The 20,455-nt window shown below is 36.0% G+C and overlaps 1 protein-coding gene across 3 annotated transcripts; it reads left to right on the top strand.

Moving 5' to 3' along the window:
- The first annotated feature begins 82 nt into the window (after positions 1 to 82).
- THAP10 (THAP domain containing 10) lies at positions 83 to 14,716 on the top strand. Of its 3 annotated transcripts, XM_074234535.1 has the most exons (4): positions 87 to 499; positions 5,049 to 5,229; positions 5,331 to 5,512; positions 14,584 to 14,716. In XM_074234535.1, exons 1-4 carry the CDS (start codon positions 167 to 169, stop codon positions 14,593 to 14,595), a joined length of 708 nt encoding a protein of 235 aa, XP_074090636.1. In that variant the 5' UTR covers positions 87 to 166; the 3' UTR covers positions 14,596 to 14,716. The 3 variants fall into 3 exon arrangements, with proteins under 3 accessions (XP_074090637.1, XP_074090636.1, XP_074090635.1); XM_074234536.1 differs by lacking the exon at positions 5,331 to 5,512 and having other exon boundaries at positions 83 to 499; XM_074234534.1 differs by lacking the exon at positions 14,584 to 14,716 and having other exon boundaries at positions 89 to 499; positions 5,331 to 6,518.
- The last annotated feature ends 5,739 nt before the right edge of the window (positions 14,717 to 20,455 follow it).

Below are 20,455 nucleotides of genomic sequence, written 5' to 3'. Positions count from 1 at the left end.
CCCCCCCCCCCCCCCGGTTCTCCCTGGCGTCCGGCCGCAGACAGCGGGAAGCCCGAGGCGGATTGCCCGGGGAGCCCCGGCCCCGCCCCTCCGTGGCGTCACTTCCGTTCTTCCCAGGCCCCGGGCGGGGGGACGGGGCAGGAGAAAGAGCCGGGCGCCCCGCGCCATGCCGGCCCGCTGCGTGGCCGCCCGCTGCGGCAACACCACCAAGTCCGGCAAGTCCCTGTTCCGCTTCCCCAAGGACCGCGCGCTGCGGCTGCTGTGGGACCGCTTCGTGCGGCGCCGCCGCGCCGACTGGTACGGGGGCAACGACCGCTCCGTCATCTGCTCCGACCACTTCGCGCCCTGCTGCTTCGACGTCTCCTCCGTCATCCAGAAGAACCTGCGCTTCTCCCAGCGCCTGCGGCTGGTGGCGGGCGCCGTGCCCACCCTGCCCCCCGAGGAGCCCCCGGAGCGGCCGGACGCCCCGGCCCGCGGCCCCCTCCCGGCCACAGCCCAGGTAAGGGGCGCGGAGGAGGCCCGGCCCCGCCTCAGCTTCCTCACCCGGAAAATGAGCGGGCCGAGGGAATGGCAAAACCTCCCAGTATCTCTGGTTTAGCTTTTTTTGCAAGGCAGTGGGGTTAAGTGACTCGCCCAAGGCCACACAGCTAGGTCATTATGAAGTGTATGAGGGAGGATTTGAACCCAGGTCCTCCAGACTCCGGGGCTCGCCTAGCTGCCCCTAAATAGGGTCAGAGGAAGAGCCAGCACGGAAAGACAGACTTAGCAGTTAGAAGACTAGTGCCCCGGAGCCAGCCCTCCACTCCCTCCCCAAGCACTACCAGCAGCTCTGAGATTTCTTGAGGTTTTAAAGACTGCCCAGGGGGGGCGACCGGGTGGTGCAGTCAGGAGAACCTGAGTTCAAATCCGGTCTCAGACACTTCATAATGACCTAGCTGTGTGGCCTTGGGCAAGCCACTTAACCCCATTTGCCTTGCAGAAACCTAGGGGGCAAAAAAAAAGATTATCACTATCCTTCCAGTCATCCGGGTGGCAACCTTGGAGTCATTCTCAACTCTGCTCTCTCCCTTGCCCCAAATCCAATCAGTTGCCAAGTCCTTGTATGTCATACTCTCACCACATTCCTCACATCTGTCCCTTTCTCTCCATACTCAACATTAGGTCTGTAGTTTTTTTGCCTGGACTATTGTAATAGCCTCAAGTCTCTATCTAACTTTTCTTTTCTCTAATCCATATTCCTAAATCATAGATGGGACCATAGCACCATCAACACTCACATGAATATTAAGCTCCAGTGGCCCCATGTCACTTAATGGGAAAAAATAAAACTCCTCTGACTTAAAGCTCTGCACAATCTGATGCTAGCTAATCTATCATTCCAGCTTGATTACAGTAATAATTTACAGTCTAGTCAAACCAGCATGTTTGCTGTTCCTCATACAAAGCACTTTCTCTCTTATCTCTATTACTTTGCTCATGCTGACTATTCCCGCAGCTAATATCTACTCATTGCCTCCAAATACCAAGGCTTTCCTGGTACCACTTCCTCCAGAAAAACTGCCTTGTATTTTATATGTATTTACATGTGCATAGTCTCCTATAGAATGTAAATTCCTTGAAGGCAGAAACATTAATTTTTTTGGTCATCCTAGCAAATGCTCTGTACAAAATAAATACTTTGGAGTCAAATTTGAACTCTGTTGTCACTCTTAATATGATCTCTCAGGCAAGTCACCTAGTCTATCTGGGCCTCTATTTCCTTATTGGTAAAAAGAGGAGACTGGATAAGAAGTCCCTTCCATCTCTAAATCTATAATCTTATAAAATTCCTCCCTTAACTGCTACCAGTTTATATCCTACTTATCTTACCATTTGTCAACTTCTGCATGATGCCTTCTCTAACGTCCTCATCTACTGGTGATCTCCTAGGTCACATAGTGCTTTATATCATTATAGTGTCATTTCTTATTAGATTGTGGATTCAGACCATGTCTTTTTCCTTTGTGTCCTCTGGTAGACTATTATACAATATGCCACATATAATAGTCAATATTAGCTGAATTGCTACAAATTGAATGTCATTGATACTTTGCCCATGGACAAATGAATTTGGTCCTTTTGACTATTTTAAGTAGCAGAACTACAAATTCAGATTGCATAATCACTACTTGAATGCATAGTTGACCAAGAAGTCATTAAAGCAAGTTTTATGTCATATTTTAGACATCTTGAAGTCACATTGCCAGTATTTGTTCTTATAACTGCCATTAGTTCAACAATGACTTTTTAAAATTTCTTTTCACTCTGACACTCCTCCATTTTATCTCGTTTCAATATTTAGAGTCATAGTGACTTAAAGGAACTTTAAGAGTCACATAGTGTACCTTCTCCCATGCAAATCATACTCTACCTTAATTCATGACAATGCTCTAAAGTTTTGCAATATCTCCTATCATAGTATCCTTTTAGCTCTTAAAAACTTTGTTACTATTCTGGAACTCTTCTGTGCTTATAATTGTTAAACTCTTTTAATGCAAAATTAGCAATTATGCTGTACTTTAGCATTTCTTTAAAACTAGTAAACAATTTTTAATGTTTCATATTCTTTTAATAAAATTAATTTGTTTTCTTCCTTATTTAGATATTGGGAACCACTGAGTACTTTGGTAAAAAGAATTTTCTTGAAAGCAAAAAACCTTCCTAAGTTCAACTAATGTTTAGTTCAGCAAACATTTAAATATTTACTATCTGCAAGGAATACAGTCTCCTTTTCAATCCTGTATAATGAAAAGCATCTTTGCTTTTTCCCTGGAACATTCGTGGGTGAATGTTCATCCTGTTATAATTAGGTTTTCAGGTGGTTTTTAAATTCTTTCTTTCTTCAGAACATATATTTCTAATTTTTTTATTCAGCAGAAGAAATGTAAGAAACTGACCTTATCCCCCAAAAGCTTTGAATCAACCTAACTAGAGGGTGTAGTCAGTATACAAAGGATTGGAAGCCCCAAACTAGAGTAAGCTCTAACTCCTTTTACAGGACCAGATGTTATCCTGAAATCAGAACTATAAGCAATAAAAATGTAAATTAAAACTTCAAAAATATCCTTCCATAAGAGATCATTTATGAATATTAATGTAGAATGTAGTCTGTCTTCCTAAGATAGACACTATTCAAAGCGATACTTCTATCACTTCTATAAAATGATATTATCATAAGGAGACCACATGGGGTAATGGAACAAACACTGAACTGGATTGCCAGACCCTGCAGCGAACCAGCTCTCTGAACTCAGACAAATCACTTCCCCTTCCTAGGGCTCAGGTTTTTATATGCAAAATGAGGGGGTTGACCAATGATCTATGAAATAATCTACAACTTTAAAACAACATAATCTTAATTGTAACATGTTCGCCATGAAGTCATATTGTTGTGACAAAAGACAGGGTAGTACTCAAGGACTTAGAAAAAAGAGCCAAAAAGGAAAAATTTGCCCATCTCTTAAGCACTAGTCAGGGGAGAGAATAGCCAACACAATAGACCTTTTCATAAGGAAAATATTTCTCGTAGTGCCATAGAAAGAAAGGAAGGAACCAGCATTTATTAAACTCCCACTATATACTAGGTACTCTCTTAAATGCTTTACAAATATCTCCATTTTACACTTAAGGAAACTGAGACAAACAAACTGAGTGACTTGCCAGTGTGTAAAACTGGGTTTGAACAAAGTTCTTCTTCACTTTAGGTCCAGCACCACCTGGCTACCTCTATTATTTTTCTTCTAAGATCATCCATTCTTCCCCTTTGGAAGTGATGTGTTAGTTAATGCGTGTAGGATGAGGCAGGTGTTTTCAGACATGGCCAACATGTTCAGTTGTTATGTCTGCACTTTTTGTTAGCATGGCAGTAGGAGCACAATGAGGTATATCAGTAAAAAAGTGACAGTGAAGCTTGAAAGAAATTAATAAATCATTTTTAGAAAATCATTCACTCTAAACTCATTAGGTAGTCTTATGTCATTATTTTAATCTTTGCAAGTACACTTTTTCATTATACATTAATACTTTGGCATTCTGATTTATAAGCCAATCTCATTAATTTGGTTAGGACCATTCTAGGTAGCTGAACACCGCCGGCTAAACTTAATGAAACTTGAGTCCCTGACTCCATAGAGATGAGAACTAGACTATTAGAACTGAGGTGGGACTTAACTAAAGTGCTACTATTTCATGAGTTTCAGACTGAGTCACTATTTAGCCTTTATTTAATGTCATCCTTTAGCCAAATTGAAAAAAGATAAGTAAAACTGAAATCAGTATGTGATTAAGTACCCAGATGAATCATATTGCATGATAGGTCAAGGTAAAGAGAGAGTTAACATTGAGCTGGAGCAGTTTGGGCATAGTCTCATGAATGACAAGGAACTTTTCAACCTGAAAGGATAGATAGAGGAATGATAACTTTGTTAATACAAACAGAGACAACAGTGTGACCAGAATCTTGGCAGTTAAGAACAATCACAATATGCTTAGGGCCTGAAGAAGACATGATATGCTTAGGACCTGGTAAGAGTAGGAAGGAAAATTAAATAAGTAGGAATAGGACTAAATTTTATATCATATGAGTTAACATTTGATTTATGCTTTGATTAGAATCCTAAGTAATCAATAATTGTGATCCAAGATTGGTTCCAGTTACTGGATTGCTTTAGAAATTATACCAAGATATAAATTTTCTCTAAAGTAGTTTAAGTGTTTTTAAATAATTTTTTCCCAGGCCACAAAATATCATATCATTATATTTGAGCTATAAAATTTTAAATTTCATAGTTTCAGGATATATCTTGATTTGGTTCAACTGTTTTAGTTTCTAACAATGGCCATATTTAATTCAGACTTGCCCAGAAAGAGTCTCAGTTTATGATGCAATAATAATAAGGAATTCAGATTTTATTAATTTACTGTCTCCAAATGCAGAAAGGTCAAATGAATGAATAGGCATATTTATTGTTGACATGTATCTGTAAGATTTCTCTAATTTATATTTTCAGATTACATATGAATATGAAGCCACCCAGACACAAGTAGATGTTGATCACCCATCTAATGATGTCACTTCGGTACCTCCTTACTATGAAGAAGGCTTAGTGTCTATAGATGTTGATGTTCATGCACTTAAGATGCATAAAAGTACACAAATTTCTCTGAAAAGGCCCCCTCAACGTAGTATGGGTATGTTTAGGCTGTTTAGTTGTGTTGATCGCCATTAAATGTGGGAGTTGTATTAAAAGTATAATCAATTTACTATATGCTGGTGGTTTGTTCTCTTCCAGGTATTCAGGCCAAAGTAAAAATTTCAAGTAAACAACTATGTGATGCAACTACTCAAACAGATGAATTATGGTCTGTTCCTAGAACTTCTTCCCTGTTTGGCATTTACTCCAGTGATTCCGAAACAGATACTGACTGGGATATCAAGAATGAACAAAATAATTTATCTTATATAACTTTGCAGGTGAAAGAAGAGACATGATGATTGTGGGCATCATCAAGTCATTTGATGTATTATAGATTTTAGTCTTTTACCAGTATGTAATTATTTCTTTGATCTTGTAATTCTGTTTTTACTCTTTGTAAAACTTTGATATTTCATCACCAATAAGCCTTGTTTTAAGTGAGACAAAACTTTGCCTAGATTCAGAGCTACTAGAAATGGTTCTGACAACCCCTTTCATCATTCTATATCCTCTTTTTTGAACAAGTCCATACAGAAGCAATTTAAGATTTTCTGTGACAAATCAAACATTTACTACTTAAGAATATCATTATTCTTCAAACTACTTTAAAACTATAAAACAACAAAATACCACAGGAAAAGCCAGATAATAGTGAATGATTAACATAAAAATGGGATTATTTATGTTTAGATGGTTAGCTAATAAGATAACCTTTATTTCATTTAGTTCTAATCCCATTAGAATTATGACCCTGTACCTGTGGAAATTCCTTGTGAAAGCTTTGTATCTCAAGAAACTTTTCTGTGAATAATGGCTTAATTGTTGGTTGGATTTGGTTTACTTAAACTGTCTCTTGTGAGTCAGACTAACTTAACATTAATTTACATCCATAAATAATTTAGAATTGTATTAATTTATAGGAATTGTTAAAGTCACATATTTTAAAACTGTATTCCCAGAAGAATTTCAAACATCTGACCTTTCATGACCTGATTTTTCCCCCTATTGATACTATTTTTATTCTTTAATAAGTGTTAGGAAAGTAAATTTGTGCAAATTAACCATGAAAATTCCTATGGCAGTTTTGTTCAAATAGCCATTCCATTACTATTTAATGGCTTCTGGAAAAAATTATTTTATGTACTATAATCTTTTTTTGAGAACAGTGGGAAAAGTCGCACTCTGCATCTCTTGTCTTACTGTTGGTTCTGTGCAGATGGATTGCACATATTTTATCTTCATAGTTGTGAATAATAAAAAGGTTTTTTTAGAAGTTCATTTCAATTCTGACTTAAGTTGACCAGTGTAATTTTTTTTAAATAAAATATGAAATTAATTTTAAGTTCTGGTAGTAAAAATTGAATAGGTAGTATTCCTATTTACATTGTCCTAAACTTATGACCTGAGTGGTCACTTTGTTTAAAAAAATAAGTACCTCTATCCTCTTAAGATTGATGTTAAGGAGGGAGCAGCCAGGTGGCACAGTGGATAGAGCACTGGCCCTGGAGTCAGGAGTACTTGAGTTCAAATCCGGCCTCAGACACTTAATAATTACCTAACTGTGTGACCTTGGCAAATCACTTTAACCCCATTGCTTTGCCAAAAAAAGAAAAAAAATTATGCTAAAGGGAATTTATAATAACATTTGAACTCCATCTATCTAAATAACAAACATATTTATATGGTGCTTGAAAGTTTCTGAAATGCTTGTATATAGTCTCACATATGAATCTCACAGCAGACCTATAAAAGAGATACTACAGTTATCATCTCTGTTTTATAGATGAAGAAACTTATGCTCAGAAAAGTTACCTGACTTGCCCATGGCCATTAAGTTAGTATAAGAGGCAGAACTGAACCCACAACCTCCTTAGTCCAAGTCAAGCACTCTGCCCACTATAATATCTCTGCACAGCAGGAATCAGTCCTAAAGCTAATAATTCAAGTACATGGTATAAATGTAACTTTTTCATTTCTCTGCATATTTTTTGTTATTATAATCAAATCAGATTTTTTTTAATTTTTCTAGTCCCTATTCCATAAATATAGGAGTGTGACATCAACTCAGACATGGTTAATTAATTGACTCGGATTCTTTAATAAGTTCTAGTATGCATCACTGAAGTTAAATGTTATAAAAAATTATAAGGTAAGCAGCTCATATTCCATAATAAGCTTATTTGCATATGTACTAGAATATATTACATAGATATATGCCCATGTTAGCCTTTATTTTTACTTGCCAGAACTGATCTTAATGAGAAAAAGTTGAGTTATGGAGAATGTAGAATCAGTCAACTAGGAATTTATTATGCATCACATAATACACGAGAGATACAAGTACAAAAAAATGAAACAATCCCCACTTACACGGAGTTTATATTCCATTGGAAAAAACAGTTCAAGCTATTAAAATTTAAACAGAACTAAGATGTTACAACACATATATATATATATATATATATATATATATATATATATATATATATATATATATATGTATATATATATATATATATATATATATATATATGTATATATGTATATATATATATGGCATAAAAGTAAAGCTAAGGAGTACAAATATATACAGAGTAGTAAATACTTGTGAGAGTCCCTTGGACAGCAAGGAGATCAAATCGGTCAATACTTAAGAAAATCAATTCATATTGTTCACAGGAAGGTCAAATGCTGAAACTAAAGTTTAAATTCTTTGGACACATAATAAGATAGGACTCTTTGGAAAAGATCCAATATTTCAAAACATTGAAGGGAAAAAAGAAGATGGCAGGTTGAGATGGACAGATAGTGTCATAGAATGACAATGAACATGGTATTAGACTTCAGGAGGTAGTAGAGAATGAAAGGACCTGGTGAGCTCTGATTCATGAAGTCAAAGAGTATTAGACACAACTGCACAACAAGGCTGATACAAGGTAGTTTCTAAGATAGCACACTAGTAGTTGAGAGGGGCAGAAAAGGCTTCATGTAAAACAGTGCTCAAGTTACATCTTTAAAAAGAGACTCATAGGCAGAAGTAAAGAAAGGATGCAATCCAGACATGGAACTGCCTTTACAAAAATGTGGTGGTGGGAAATGAGAAACAGAACTGGGTCTCTGTGAGATCTTCACTCCCACATTCTACTCCCATAGGGTCTCATTCATATCTGTTGTTCTTTGAACTTAAGGAAACTGTTTCTTCTTTGACAGTTGAATGGTGGGATACAATGATATATAGGTGGAGGAGATGCACAAATAAATATAACAATAACAATGTAGTCAACATAGTACAGTGCTATGCTCTACATATGTACTATGCAGTAAATAATGTAGTACTACTGCTCTGTGAAGTTGGAAAACCTGGATGAGAATCCTAGTTCAGCTACCAACTCTGACCATACACAAATCACTTCTTTGACCCTCGTTGTCATCTGTAAAATGAGAAGATTGACCAAGATTGCTTCCAAGGGCCATTTTAGCTCTAAATGTACAATTCTAGGCACCAAATACTAAGTATTAACTAGCCATACAAAACAATATATTGATAAATAAGACTGGTACAAAACATCGATGTTATCAAAGTTTGATTAGCAAAAGTTGCCTAGGGATATAATTTGAGTAGGACTTTAAAAGATGGGGGCAACTAGGTGGCAAAGTAGATGGAGTAATGAACTAGAGTTGGAAAGACTCATCTTCATGGATTCAAATGTAGCCTCAGATACTTCATAATTGTGAGACCCAGTAAAAGCCACGTCATCTTTTTTGCCTCAATTTCCTCATCTGTAAAATGAGTTGGAGAAGATGGCAAAGCACCCTGGTAACTGCCAAGAAAACCCCAAAAGGGGTTGATGAATTGGACGTGTTTGAAAACAACTAAATAAACAAAGCTGTAGATGGGGGAGAGAGACGTTTGAAGGAAGACATTCCAGGAAAAGGATGTGGAGAACAAGTTGAAGTAAGAAAGATGACAGCCATGGAACACTATTGTTCTATTAGAAAACAAGAGGGATGGGAATTCAGAGAAGCCTGGAAGGATTTGCATGAACTGATGTTGAGCAAGATGAGCAGAACCAGAAAAAACACTGTATACCCTAATAGCAATATGGAGGTGATAATCAACCTTGATGAACTTGCTCATTCCATCAGTGCAACATTCAGGGACAATTTGGGGCTATCTGCGATGGAAAATACCATCTGTATCCAGAGAAAGAATTGTGGAGTTTGACCAAAGACCAAAGACCTTTAATAGGGGAAAAACCCCGTTATCATAAGTAATTTTGCTATCTCATACTTTATTTTTCTTCCTTAAGGATATGATTTCTCTCTCATCACATTCAACTAAGATCAATGTATACCATGGAAACAGTATAAAGACTGCTGGACTGCCTTCTGGGGTGGGGGGGAGCAAGATTAGGGAAAAAATTGTAAAACTCAAACTCTAAAAAAAAAGACAGCAAATACAGCTTAACTTTAGGACATCTCCTATGAGTTCTTCCTATCAGGCCCATACCCTAAATTTGTGTGTTCAAACATTCATACACACAAACCATGTATTCTATGATCCTATGACAGTTCTCGTTTCTCAAACCATCCTTACTGAGTGTCCCTTAGCCAAGGAATATTGTCTATCTCCTAATATCCCCGTCTTCCTTTATAATTCCAGCTAAAATCCTGCATTCTACAAGAAAGCTTTCTTGATCCTTAATTCTAGTGCCTTCCCTTCAACAGTTGCAATTTATCCTGTTGTATATCTTGCTTGTGTACATAGTTCTCCCATTAAGACTGTGAACCCTTCTAGAGCAGGGACTATAATATAGGACTATTATACATATGCATTTATATATACATATATGTATATTTATCTCCCCAGTGCTTAGCATAGAAGATTTAATGTTTATGGACTGAATGAGTTATAGGACCCAAATACCTGTCTTCCTCTAGTGTCTGCCTAGCTTCCAGGTTACCCAAATTTTCCCAACTCTCCTGATGTAAAATGAAAATCTCTTCCAGAAAATTCTAAGATATAGTAGTTTTCTTTTTAAAAACTATAAAGGAGAAAAGATAACATAAGACAAGGTAAAAAGCTTGTGATGGTCAAGTTTATCTAAGAGTACATTTCTTCATTTGAAATCTATCCGACCCTTTCTGCTAAGACCCCTTTTTTATACTGTTTGTGGCCACTCATTATTGTCTAAATTATTTTCTTTGTGAATTGAACAACCTAAGTCTTGCATCTCCACCTTGACTAAATAAGTTCTATACCAAAAACTCCCCAAAATTTTTCATTCTTCTCTCTTTCTCAGGTGTGTTGAATCCTACCCTCTACCACTGTATACACAGAACATTGTAATTTTTTGGATCAATATTAAGACTAAAACAGAACATTCTTTAAAAATTATCCCAAAATTATTCATAGAGATGAATTTCAACTTAAATTTCTATGTATGTCTATCTAAAAAGAAAAACAAACCTACTTTTTAAAAAACCGTGTGGGTTAATTGAGTTCCTACTATCTTTGGCTGTAGTATATGTAAGATAATGGTTTATAATAGAATAACTGTTAGAATTAAGAAATAAGACTTCCTTTTCTTTTTTAAGTCACATCCATTACCAAGTTGTCTTAAGTGCTTCCAGAACAAGTGGTTTGTGAGAGTCCAAAATTCAAGCACTCTTTGTGACACTAGATGGAGTTGCTGAACTGAAGCTATTAATATTTTCTAGGCAGCCATATTATAGAATCATGTTATTAGAAATAAAAAGGATCATAGAAATTGCTTAATCTAGTGCATTCATTTTACAAATGGGGAAAACCAGCCCAGTAAGGTTGGTTGATGTGATCTGCCACCAGTCCTGAGAATTTTCTTCTGAACCAGATTTTCTATTACAGACTTGTTAATATCTAGTAATAGTTCAGAAAGTCATCCTGCTCAACAATAAAACTGCAACTAAAATCTTAAAATTATAGGTCTGGCAGAGCCTTCTGGGGGTCATCTAGCTTATTTACTCTCTCTAAACAGAATTATCTTTAAAAAGCATTCTAGACAGCTGTTTCTCTTACTTCCCCTAAGCTTCAAAACCTTTGCTTTAGTGCTCACGATATGAAGGCTTTTATAATAAATAAACTTATTCTCTACCCTCATTGCATGATAACCCATATCCTTTTAAACTTCCCTCTTTAGAAATCACTGTCATCTGCAAGTCTTCCAAAGCAGCCATAGCCTTTTAAGTTTTCTTATCTGAAAATTAACCTGTACTTTTCTTCCCAATTACTATTCTCTAGTAATTAAATTTATTTTATTTTACTTCTTTTTACTTCTTTTGAAAATGGAATTCTCTCCTTTCCAGCTCTGGTCTAAGTAACTAAAATACTCTGTCTCCCATGGGAATCTTCCCATCATTCATCAGTGAAGACACGTTGTTCAACACCTATACTTAGCAGCTTTTTATCATTTTTACTTTAAAGAAATTTGACTCTTTTTTAAATATATATGAGTACTTTACCATGGAAACAATATAAAGACTAACTGCCTTCTGTGGGGGGGGAAGCAAGATTGGGGGAAAAATGTAAAATTCAAAATAAATTAATTTTAAAAAACATAAGTGCTTTAAAGAAACCTTATTTTGTCAATCTGAGTACTTCATCCACCTGAGCAAATTTTAAACTTCTTTATCTGGTCTTCAAAAATTTGGAAGCTTGTAGCCTAGGCAAAGAAAAGCAGTTCTCAAAGCCTAAACTTGCTAAACTCCACTAAGGTAATTTTCAGAATCTCATAGTTATCTCTATGCCCAGCATCAGCATTAAGGTAAGACTTATGAAACGGAAAATAAGATACCTCCACCTCCCAATAATAAAGGGCTTGCTGCAGGAAAGAGTAAATTATTCCAGAATGGTATGTTTAGTCTCAGTTCTGTTTGGATTTAAAAGACTAAAGAAGATCAAATCACTACTTAGAATGTACCAAGATGGGCACAGGAAAATGTTTGGTCAGGCTTAAATAAAATAATAGATGTAAAGCATTTTGCAAGTGTTAAAAGTACTATATAAATGCAAATTATTGTTATTATCATTGTTATTATTAGCCTCCAGTCACTAGGCCTCCTATCTGATGAATACTTTTTTACCTGGGCCTTTATTGTAACTTATTGAGCTCACATAGTATTTATTGGAATATGTTGTGGAAATTTTTAACAACTATCCTCTTTGTTGTTTATATTTTCGATTTAATCTGTGTAGAGTCCCTTTTCCTGGACTCCTATGTTGAGTCCCACTTCTGGACTCCCTCAGTCTCCCCAGGCAAGCATTGGAGGGGTAGGAAACAAGGATGACAAAGGAGACAAGTACTTTATCAAGATTTCCAAGTACTAGGTGGCGGCTAGGTGGCGCAGTGGATAAAGCACCAGCCCTGGAGTCAGGAGTACCTGGGTTCAAATCCAGTCTCAGACAATAATTACCTAGCTGTGTAATTACCTAGCTGTGTGGCCTTGGGCAAGCCACTTAACCCCATTTGCCTTGCAAAAACCTAAAAAGAAAAAAATTTCCAAGTACTCCATTTATTTACCAAAACACCAGTGCTTAAATACCTTTCCAGTCTCTAATCCATTCCCACTCCCGTGGCATTTAGCAAGACAAGAATCTAGTGTTCAAGGACACCATGTGAAGATGATTCACAATACTCCCATACACAATGGTTCCCAACAAATCTGCATTATTTTTTAATTGTATAAATATTTTGTTTCTAATTATATACAATAGTAGTTTCTACCAATCATTTTTTGGTAAGGTTTTGAATTTTGCAATTTTCCCCCACCCTCCCTTCCCTCCCCCCTCTCCCCAGTAGAAAGCAATCTGATAATCTTTACATTGTTTCCATGCTATGCATTGATCAAAATTGAACATGTTAAGGGGGAAAAAACATCCTTGAGAAAGAAATAAAATATTAGAGATAAAAAAATTATGTAGTACATAAAACAACTTTTTTTTTAAAAAAATGAAGGTAATAATCTTTGGTCTTTATTTAAATGCCACAGTTCTTTCTCTGGATAAAGATAGTATTCTTCATCATAGATACCCTAAAATTGTCCCTGATTATTGATTGCACTGATGGAGTGAGCTAGTCCATCAAGGTTGATCATCACCCCATGTTGCTGTTAGGGTGAACAATGTTCTGATTCTGCTCATCTCAGCATCAATTCATGCAAGTTTTTCCAAGCATCTCTTAAATCCCATCCCTCCTGATGTACCACAACTTGTTTAGCCATTCCCCAATTGATGGACATCCCCTCAATTTCCAATTCTTTGCTACTACAAACAGAGCTGTTATGAATATTTTTGTACAAGTAATATTTTTTCATGTTAATCTGCATTATTAAGACTTTCTTAAGCCTAGATAATCCACAAAACCAGCTCTGATTTTTAGCCTAAATTATAATTGCTCACATTGAAAATTTGATAGCTTGCCAGCACACCCCTAGGCACAGACTTCTCATGCATTCTACTAAATATCAACGCCCAGACTGATTCACTGGCTATATTTTTAGTGCTTGGTCAATACCACTTTCAGTACTCGGGGAATAAAAGGTTTCTCTATCCAAAGACATGCACCAACATTCCAGTCTTCCTACAGTATCTCTCTCACAATAGGCTCAGTCACCTGTTAAAGGTGTTCATAGAAAGAGCATCAGAGTACAAAGTGTTGCCAAATTTTAAAAAGTTATGGATAGAATCTTACATTTCTTCAGTTTGTCACACAGTTGCCCTAAATCTAAATTTCACAAACATTTCAAGTTTCACTAGCCATAAGTTCTTTTTATGAAAGTTGAGGTTGGTTTGTTTTGGGTTTTGTTTTCTCAAAATAGGTCTTTGATAGTCCATCTCTAACAGGACTTCCCCTGGAACAAAGTAAAATAGCTAAGAAAAAAAAATTGGATAGCAACCCTGTCTGTTCCCACATACAGCATATTATCCCATTATTTCCTCCCTCTTTTTGAGAAGAAGAAAATATGTTTCATTGTTCTCCAGGAGCATAATTGTTTTTTAATCACTCTGAAATATTTATAAATATATATATATATTATATTGTCATTTATTTTTTGCAGGGGGTTTTAGAAGAACAATTTGAAGCTTTTCTAATTTCCAACAATTTTTCTTTTTCACCTTTATTTTTTATTCAGAACACAAACAACAAAAAAGGAACATTGTCATATGTAAAGAACAGAAAAAGAGGATTATATGTAAAGATGTAAATTGGCATTATAGTTAACTTTTTCTTTTTAAGTATGTAATAAACTCAACATGTTATTTTCAAAACTAACTTCCTTACTGACTTTTATCTTCTCTGCTTTTTTTCAGATGCTTCAATGAATCTCTTTTGCTTTTATTTTCATGTTGGTAATGCAATCCTAGGTCCCTTCTCCCCACAACTGAAAGGAAGAACAAAACTCTTATGTCAAAAATACATATTCAAGTAAAACATATTACCATATTAGCCATGTCCTAAAATGTCTGTCTCATTCTCTACTTTGAGTTTATGACTGCTCAATCAGGACTTAGGGAGCATGTTTCAACTTTGATTATCTAGATTTGTGGTTGATCATTGCATTAATCGGCATTCTTAAGTCTTAGTTATTTCCTTTTTATTTGTTTTTTGGTTTTTGCAAGGCAATGAGGTTAAGTGACTTGCCCAAGTTCATACAGCTAGGTAATTATCATGAGGTTAAATTAGAACTCAGGTCCTCCTCACTCCAGTGCCAGTGCTCTACCCACTGCACCACCTAGCTTTCCCTTAGCTATTTTCTTTACAATGCTCTTTATACATAAATTATTCCAGGTTATACTCATTTTACTCTTCATTAGTTCATACACATCTTCCCATGTGTGCTTGCAATTCCTTCTTATTTCTTATGACATAATATCATCTCATTAAATTACTATACCATAATTTGTTTAGTCATTCCTTAATTAATGGACATCCCTGTAATTTCCGATTTTTAGCCACTTCAAAATAAGCTATTATAAATATTTTGGATCCTTTTCCCCATTCATTAATATTACCATATTGTTCGATCAAAAAGCTATGCACAATTTAATGTTTTTTGAGGAATAGATCCAAATTGTTTTCCAGAACAGCTAAACCTATTGGCCCATCAATAGTGTATTAGTGTACCTATTTTCCTGCAGCCCTTCCAACAACTGTCATTTTCTTTTTTTTTCTTTTTTTTTCCAATCTAATGAATTTGAAATGGAAACTCAGAATTTTAATTTCCATTTTAATTAGTGATTTGAAGCATTTTTTCATAGTTGTTGATACCTTGGATTTCTTTCTTTGGTTATGTCTATATTCTTTACAATCATATATTGGGGAATGGCTCATATATTTCAATCAATTCCATAAATATCTTGGATATGAGATGTGAGAAATTTGTTGGAAAGCTTGTTTTTCCAATTCACTGTTTCCCTTTATTTCTACCCACACTGATTGTTTTATGCAAAACCTTTTTAATTAATTGCGCACTTTATCTTCCAAGATTTTCTCTATCCCTTGTTTGATCAAGAACACTTCCCCTATCTAGCTACAAAAAAGTATTTCCTTCCATTCTCTTATAATTTGTTCATGATTTTATATTGTCATTATCCATTTAGAACTTCTCTTGATATATGAGATGAAATACCAGTTTAAACCCAGTTTCTGCTAGTTTACTTTCCAATTCTCATAGGAGTTTTTATTGAATGATGAATCTTTGCTCCAATTGGTGAGGTCTTTGGGTTTATCAGATTATGTTTGCTTGCTTCTCCATAATCTAAAATATTTTTCTAGTTACTTTGGTCTTTTTTTCTTTTGACCTCAGATCTACCCTCTCTTCCTAAGTCGTGGTGGAACAATATCCAATTCCCTTCCCTTATGCAAGTTATTTTTTTTTCTTAAAAGGTTGAGCTAGGTTGACTGCAGGTACTAAAGGGACAGGAGTTCTCAAATCCTTCATTAATAGAAAATGAAGTATATCTCAAGCAGGGGAACTTTACTCAGTTGAATCAATTCAAGGTGCCTTCAATACCTTGTTAAATATCTTCCTGTTATGTCTAAATAAATCTCCTTTTGTTTCCTGCTGAATGACCTGCAAGTGTCTCATTTTTTTCTAATATATATATCCTAAATGACCAGGGGACTGATCTTGAAATGCAACCACCTACTGCAACCCAATAATTTCTCCAGCATAATTCCCATATAATTTCTCTGAGCTCAGCTTTCCCAATTCTATGCACAAAGACCTCAAGGACTATTCTATGTAACTGTTCTCCATTTTAAAGCTTTCTTAACCCTTTCAAAATCCGCAGAGTCTAAAAGCCAAAGTTTCTTCAGTACTCAGTTCTGTAGCAAAACCAACTTGGACTTACCAGCTCATACCCTGGGTCCCCATATTGCTCCTCCAAGAGTCTTGACCAGGGTCTATTTTCTCCTCTCAGCACTCACACTAATATAAATAACACAATTAGAACTCAATTATATTTCAGTTATTTCATATTATAATTTCACAGAATAGTCCCTTTAGGGATTGATATAGCATAGAGAATGACATTTTGCATAAAGCAGTTAAGTTACATTACTGCATCTGGTTACTTTTTCTAAAAATGTTGAACCAAATCTAAGTTAGTATGAGGCTCTTACAGGGTTTTTATGGCTAAATGTCTTGGAAGCAATCCTTCCCACCTCAATTTGTAGATGACTCACCCATTCCAGTACTTATGCCTATAAACCAGTGTGGTCAAAACTATATTCTGCAGACTTCAGACTTTTTTCTGCACAGGACTTTGCTTAAGGAAATGACAGGGCTTAGCTTGATACAGGGAGACATATGTACAGATATTTTATGGATTTTTGACTGCTTTCATCCCTATTGCTCCCCTCCCCCGCCAAAACCTTAAAGTAAATATCAGAAATTAGGTATGTTTTGTTCCAATCATCCATTTCTAAACTAGCCTCCAGAGAATATAAGGAGGTAAATTCAACTATAGAATGTAAAAGAAAGAAAAGGTTAATCAACTTTAAGAGAATATAGTTGTAAAGACATTATAGAAGAATCATCTTTGATAACCTAGACAAAAACTGGATTGTGAAAAGAAATGAAATTTACTAATGAAATAAAATATACCTCATTCATGTTGTCAATCAACAACACAGTTCTAATATCCCTAGGAACTGTCATTTTTTTCTCCTCTTGCAATCCCTGTGTCCACTAAAATCCTTTGTTAAACTGTCAGTAAACTTCAGCCCTCTTGGAATAAAATTTGAACTAAGTTCTTCCTGACTCTAGGACTAGTGCTCTATCACCTGAGCCACCTTGCTGCATGACCAGATGACCAAGTTAAATAGAATAGCAAAACAGACTTATAACAGAGTCCCACGGAACATTTATGATTAGTAGGCATAACGTACACAAAGAACCAGCAAAAGGAGACTGAGAAGGCTTGACCTAATAGGTAAATAGATAAATAGGAAACAATGTTGTGATGAAAAGCTAGAGACAAGAAGCAGGTAAATAAGTGTCACCAAGTAAAATAGAATAGGAGAACAAAAGAAGACTCATAACAGAGCCCTATGGTACATCTAAGCTTAGCAGGCAGGACCTAGAAAAAAAGAACAAGCAAAGGAGATTGGGAAGGCTTGGTGTGATAGGTAGGAGGATAAGAAGGAGACAGTGTTGTCCTGAAAACTTAGAGACAAGAAGAAGGTAACTAACAATGTCAAAGGCTATAGAGAAGTCAAGAAAGATTGAGTCAGAAGCTATTAGATATGGTAATTAAAAGTTTTCTGGTAACTTTGGAGAGAGCAATTTTGCTTGAAGATGAGGTAAGAAGCCAGACTGTAAAGAGTGAGGTGTGAGGAAAGAAGAGAATGAGAGGAAAAGGAAGAAAATACTGAATCAAATAAAAGTTCATATGAATGAATATCACATTTATTGATTTTAAACATGACAAATTGCTAGCATGTTATACAATAGAACTAGGCTCCAAAACAGGTTTAAAAAAAAAAAGGATCAATTCTAATATACAAAAAAATAGCTCACATTTCTATAACACTTTAAGATTTGTACACCAAAGCACTTTCCATATACGACCTCATGTGATCCTCATAACAGTATTACAAGAAAGATTCTATTATAATCCTCATTTTACAGATGAGGAAACAGACTCAGAAGACAATAGAGATGAATGTAAAGTCCTACACTTAGGCTTCCAGAATATTCAGGATGGGTGAGATGTAACTAAATGGCAGGTGGCAAAAAGTAAAAAAAAAAAAAAAAGATTTTGAGATATGAGAGGGTCCATAGCTTGATATGAATGAACACTATGGCCTAGCAAAGCCAAAAATGTTAATGTCATCTTGGGCTTTAATAATAGAAGCACAGTCCTCCAGACAAAGGAGATGAGAGTCCCACTGCCTCAGGCGTGGATCGGCCACATCTGGAGCATTGTGTCAGTCCAGGGCTGTTTTTCAAAGGATGCTGATAAACTGGAGCGCATCCAGAGGAATGTCACCAGAGTGGAAATGGAACAAGGGATTTCTAATCTGATAAAAGATCATAAGAGCTATCTAAAAGTATTTTAAAGTATATTTATATATGGCTTGACCTCACAGGTTTAAACAAGGGGAAATGTGGGAAAGTTAGAAATAATGTGTACTGTTTCTTAAGAAAGAGAATAATCATTTATTAAGTGCCTACCTTGTGTCAAACAAAATGCTTTACAAGTATTATTTGATCCTCACAGTCCTGGGAAGCAAATGTTAAATTATCTCCATTTGATAGTTGAGGTCAGGGGTGACAGAGCTAGTGAGTGTCTGGAGGTTTATTTGAACTCTGGTCTTCCTGACTCCAGTGCTCCTGTGCTCTATTCTGAGCACACCTGACTGATTCTTAAGAACTTGCAATAGAGTTTGGATGGTCTTGTCTGAGATGAGGTTGAGGGAATTTCAGTTCAGGCATGGGTTAGAATAGATGATTTATGAGGTCCATTCTGACATTGAGATTCTGTGGTCCTATGATTCTAGCTCTGGATTCTACCTCACAGGTTGTTACTTTGTTCATCCTTAGCTTTTTTAAGAGGATCAGTGACAACACAGGTGATGCCATAAATTTGCCATAAATAAGATTTAAATGAGGCAGAGTTGTGCAAAGTCATCAACTTCATTCTCTTTCCAGAGCTATTGAAGTCTAATGGGAAGACAAAAGTTAGGATGACTAGAGATGACCTAGGATGCAATGGATGACCTTGGTGTGTCTTAGATGACCTCTAAGAGCCCTTCAGCGTCTGCTTCATCCACCTTCATGGCCATTGAAACAAATTGTTTTTATTTACCCATTTTTCCCAGGGAGTCTTTACATACTTGTGGTAGACACATCCTAATTTACCTATGGTTTGAAACCTGTCAATTATCTTCAAACCAGTTTGGTCCATACAATAAACTGGGCTGCTATACATGCTACAGGTTCTTGTATCCAAAAGTGATAGAGGTGAGAGAGGGGGGCGATGAATAGCCCTGAAAAGAACTTGGCAAACCCTCATACCAAAGATGCTAGTCCTCCCTGAATACCCCATTCAGTTTAACCAGTTGTTGTACCTAAAAGTGTTGGTTGGGTACAAAATCCAATGTGAATATAAACAATTATTCTCAAAAAATTGCTAACTATAAGCAACCATATGATTTTTTGTGCCACATAATCATTAATATTAAAAGATATGCAAATTAAAATGAAAAAGATCTCATCTTATACCAGAAAATTGGCAACAACATATGATGGAAATCATCATTGTTGGTTAGGTAGGAACAGGTTAGGGGTAAGGACGCTAGTGTATTATTGGAAAGGATTTGAATTAGCACAAACTTTTTTTTTAATTCAAGATTTTATTTGAGTTTTACAATTTTTCCCCCAATCCTAATTCCCTCCCCCCACCCCCCCCACAGAAAGCAATTTGTCAGTCTTTACATTGTTTCCATGTTGCACATTGATCCAAATTGAGTGTGATGAGAGAGAAATCATATCCTTAAAAAAGAAACATAAATAAGAGATAACAAGATCAGACAATAAGATAGGTTTTTTCCCTAAATTAAAGGGAATATTCCTTGAACTTTGTTCAAATTCCACCGTTCTTTATCTGGATACAGATGGTATTCTCCATTGCAGACAGCCCCAAATTGTCCCTGATTGTTGCACTGATGAAATAA

The sequence above is a fragment of the Macrotis lagotis genome, chromosome 4 (assembly GCF_037893015.1).
Source record: "Macrotis lagotis isolate mMagLag1 chromosome 4, bilby.v1.9.chrom.fasta, whole genome shotgun sequence".
NCBI classification, from domain to species: Eukaryota; Metazoa; Chordata; class Mammalia; order Peramelemorphia; family Peramelidae; genus Macrotis; species Macrotis lagotis.
Note: the sequence above shows the minus strand (reverse complement) of the source record. Positions and strands in the feature narration are given on the sequence as shown.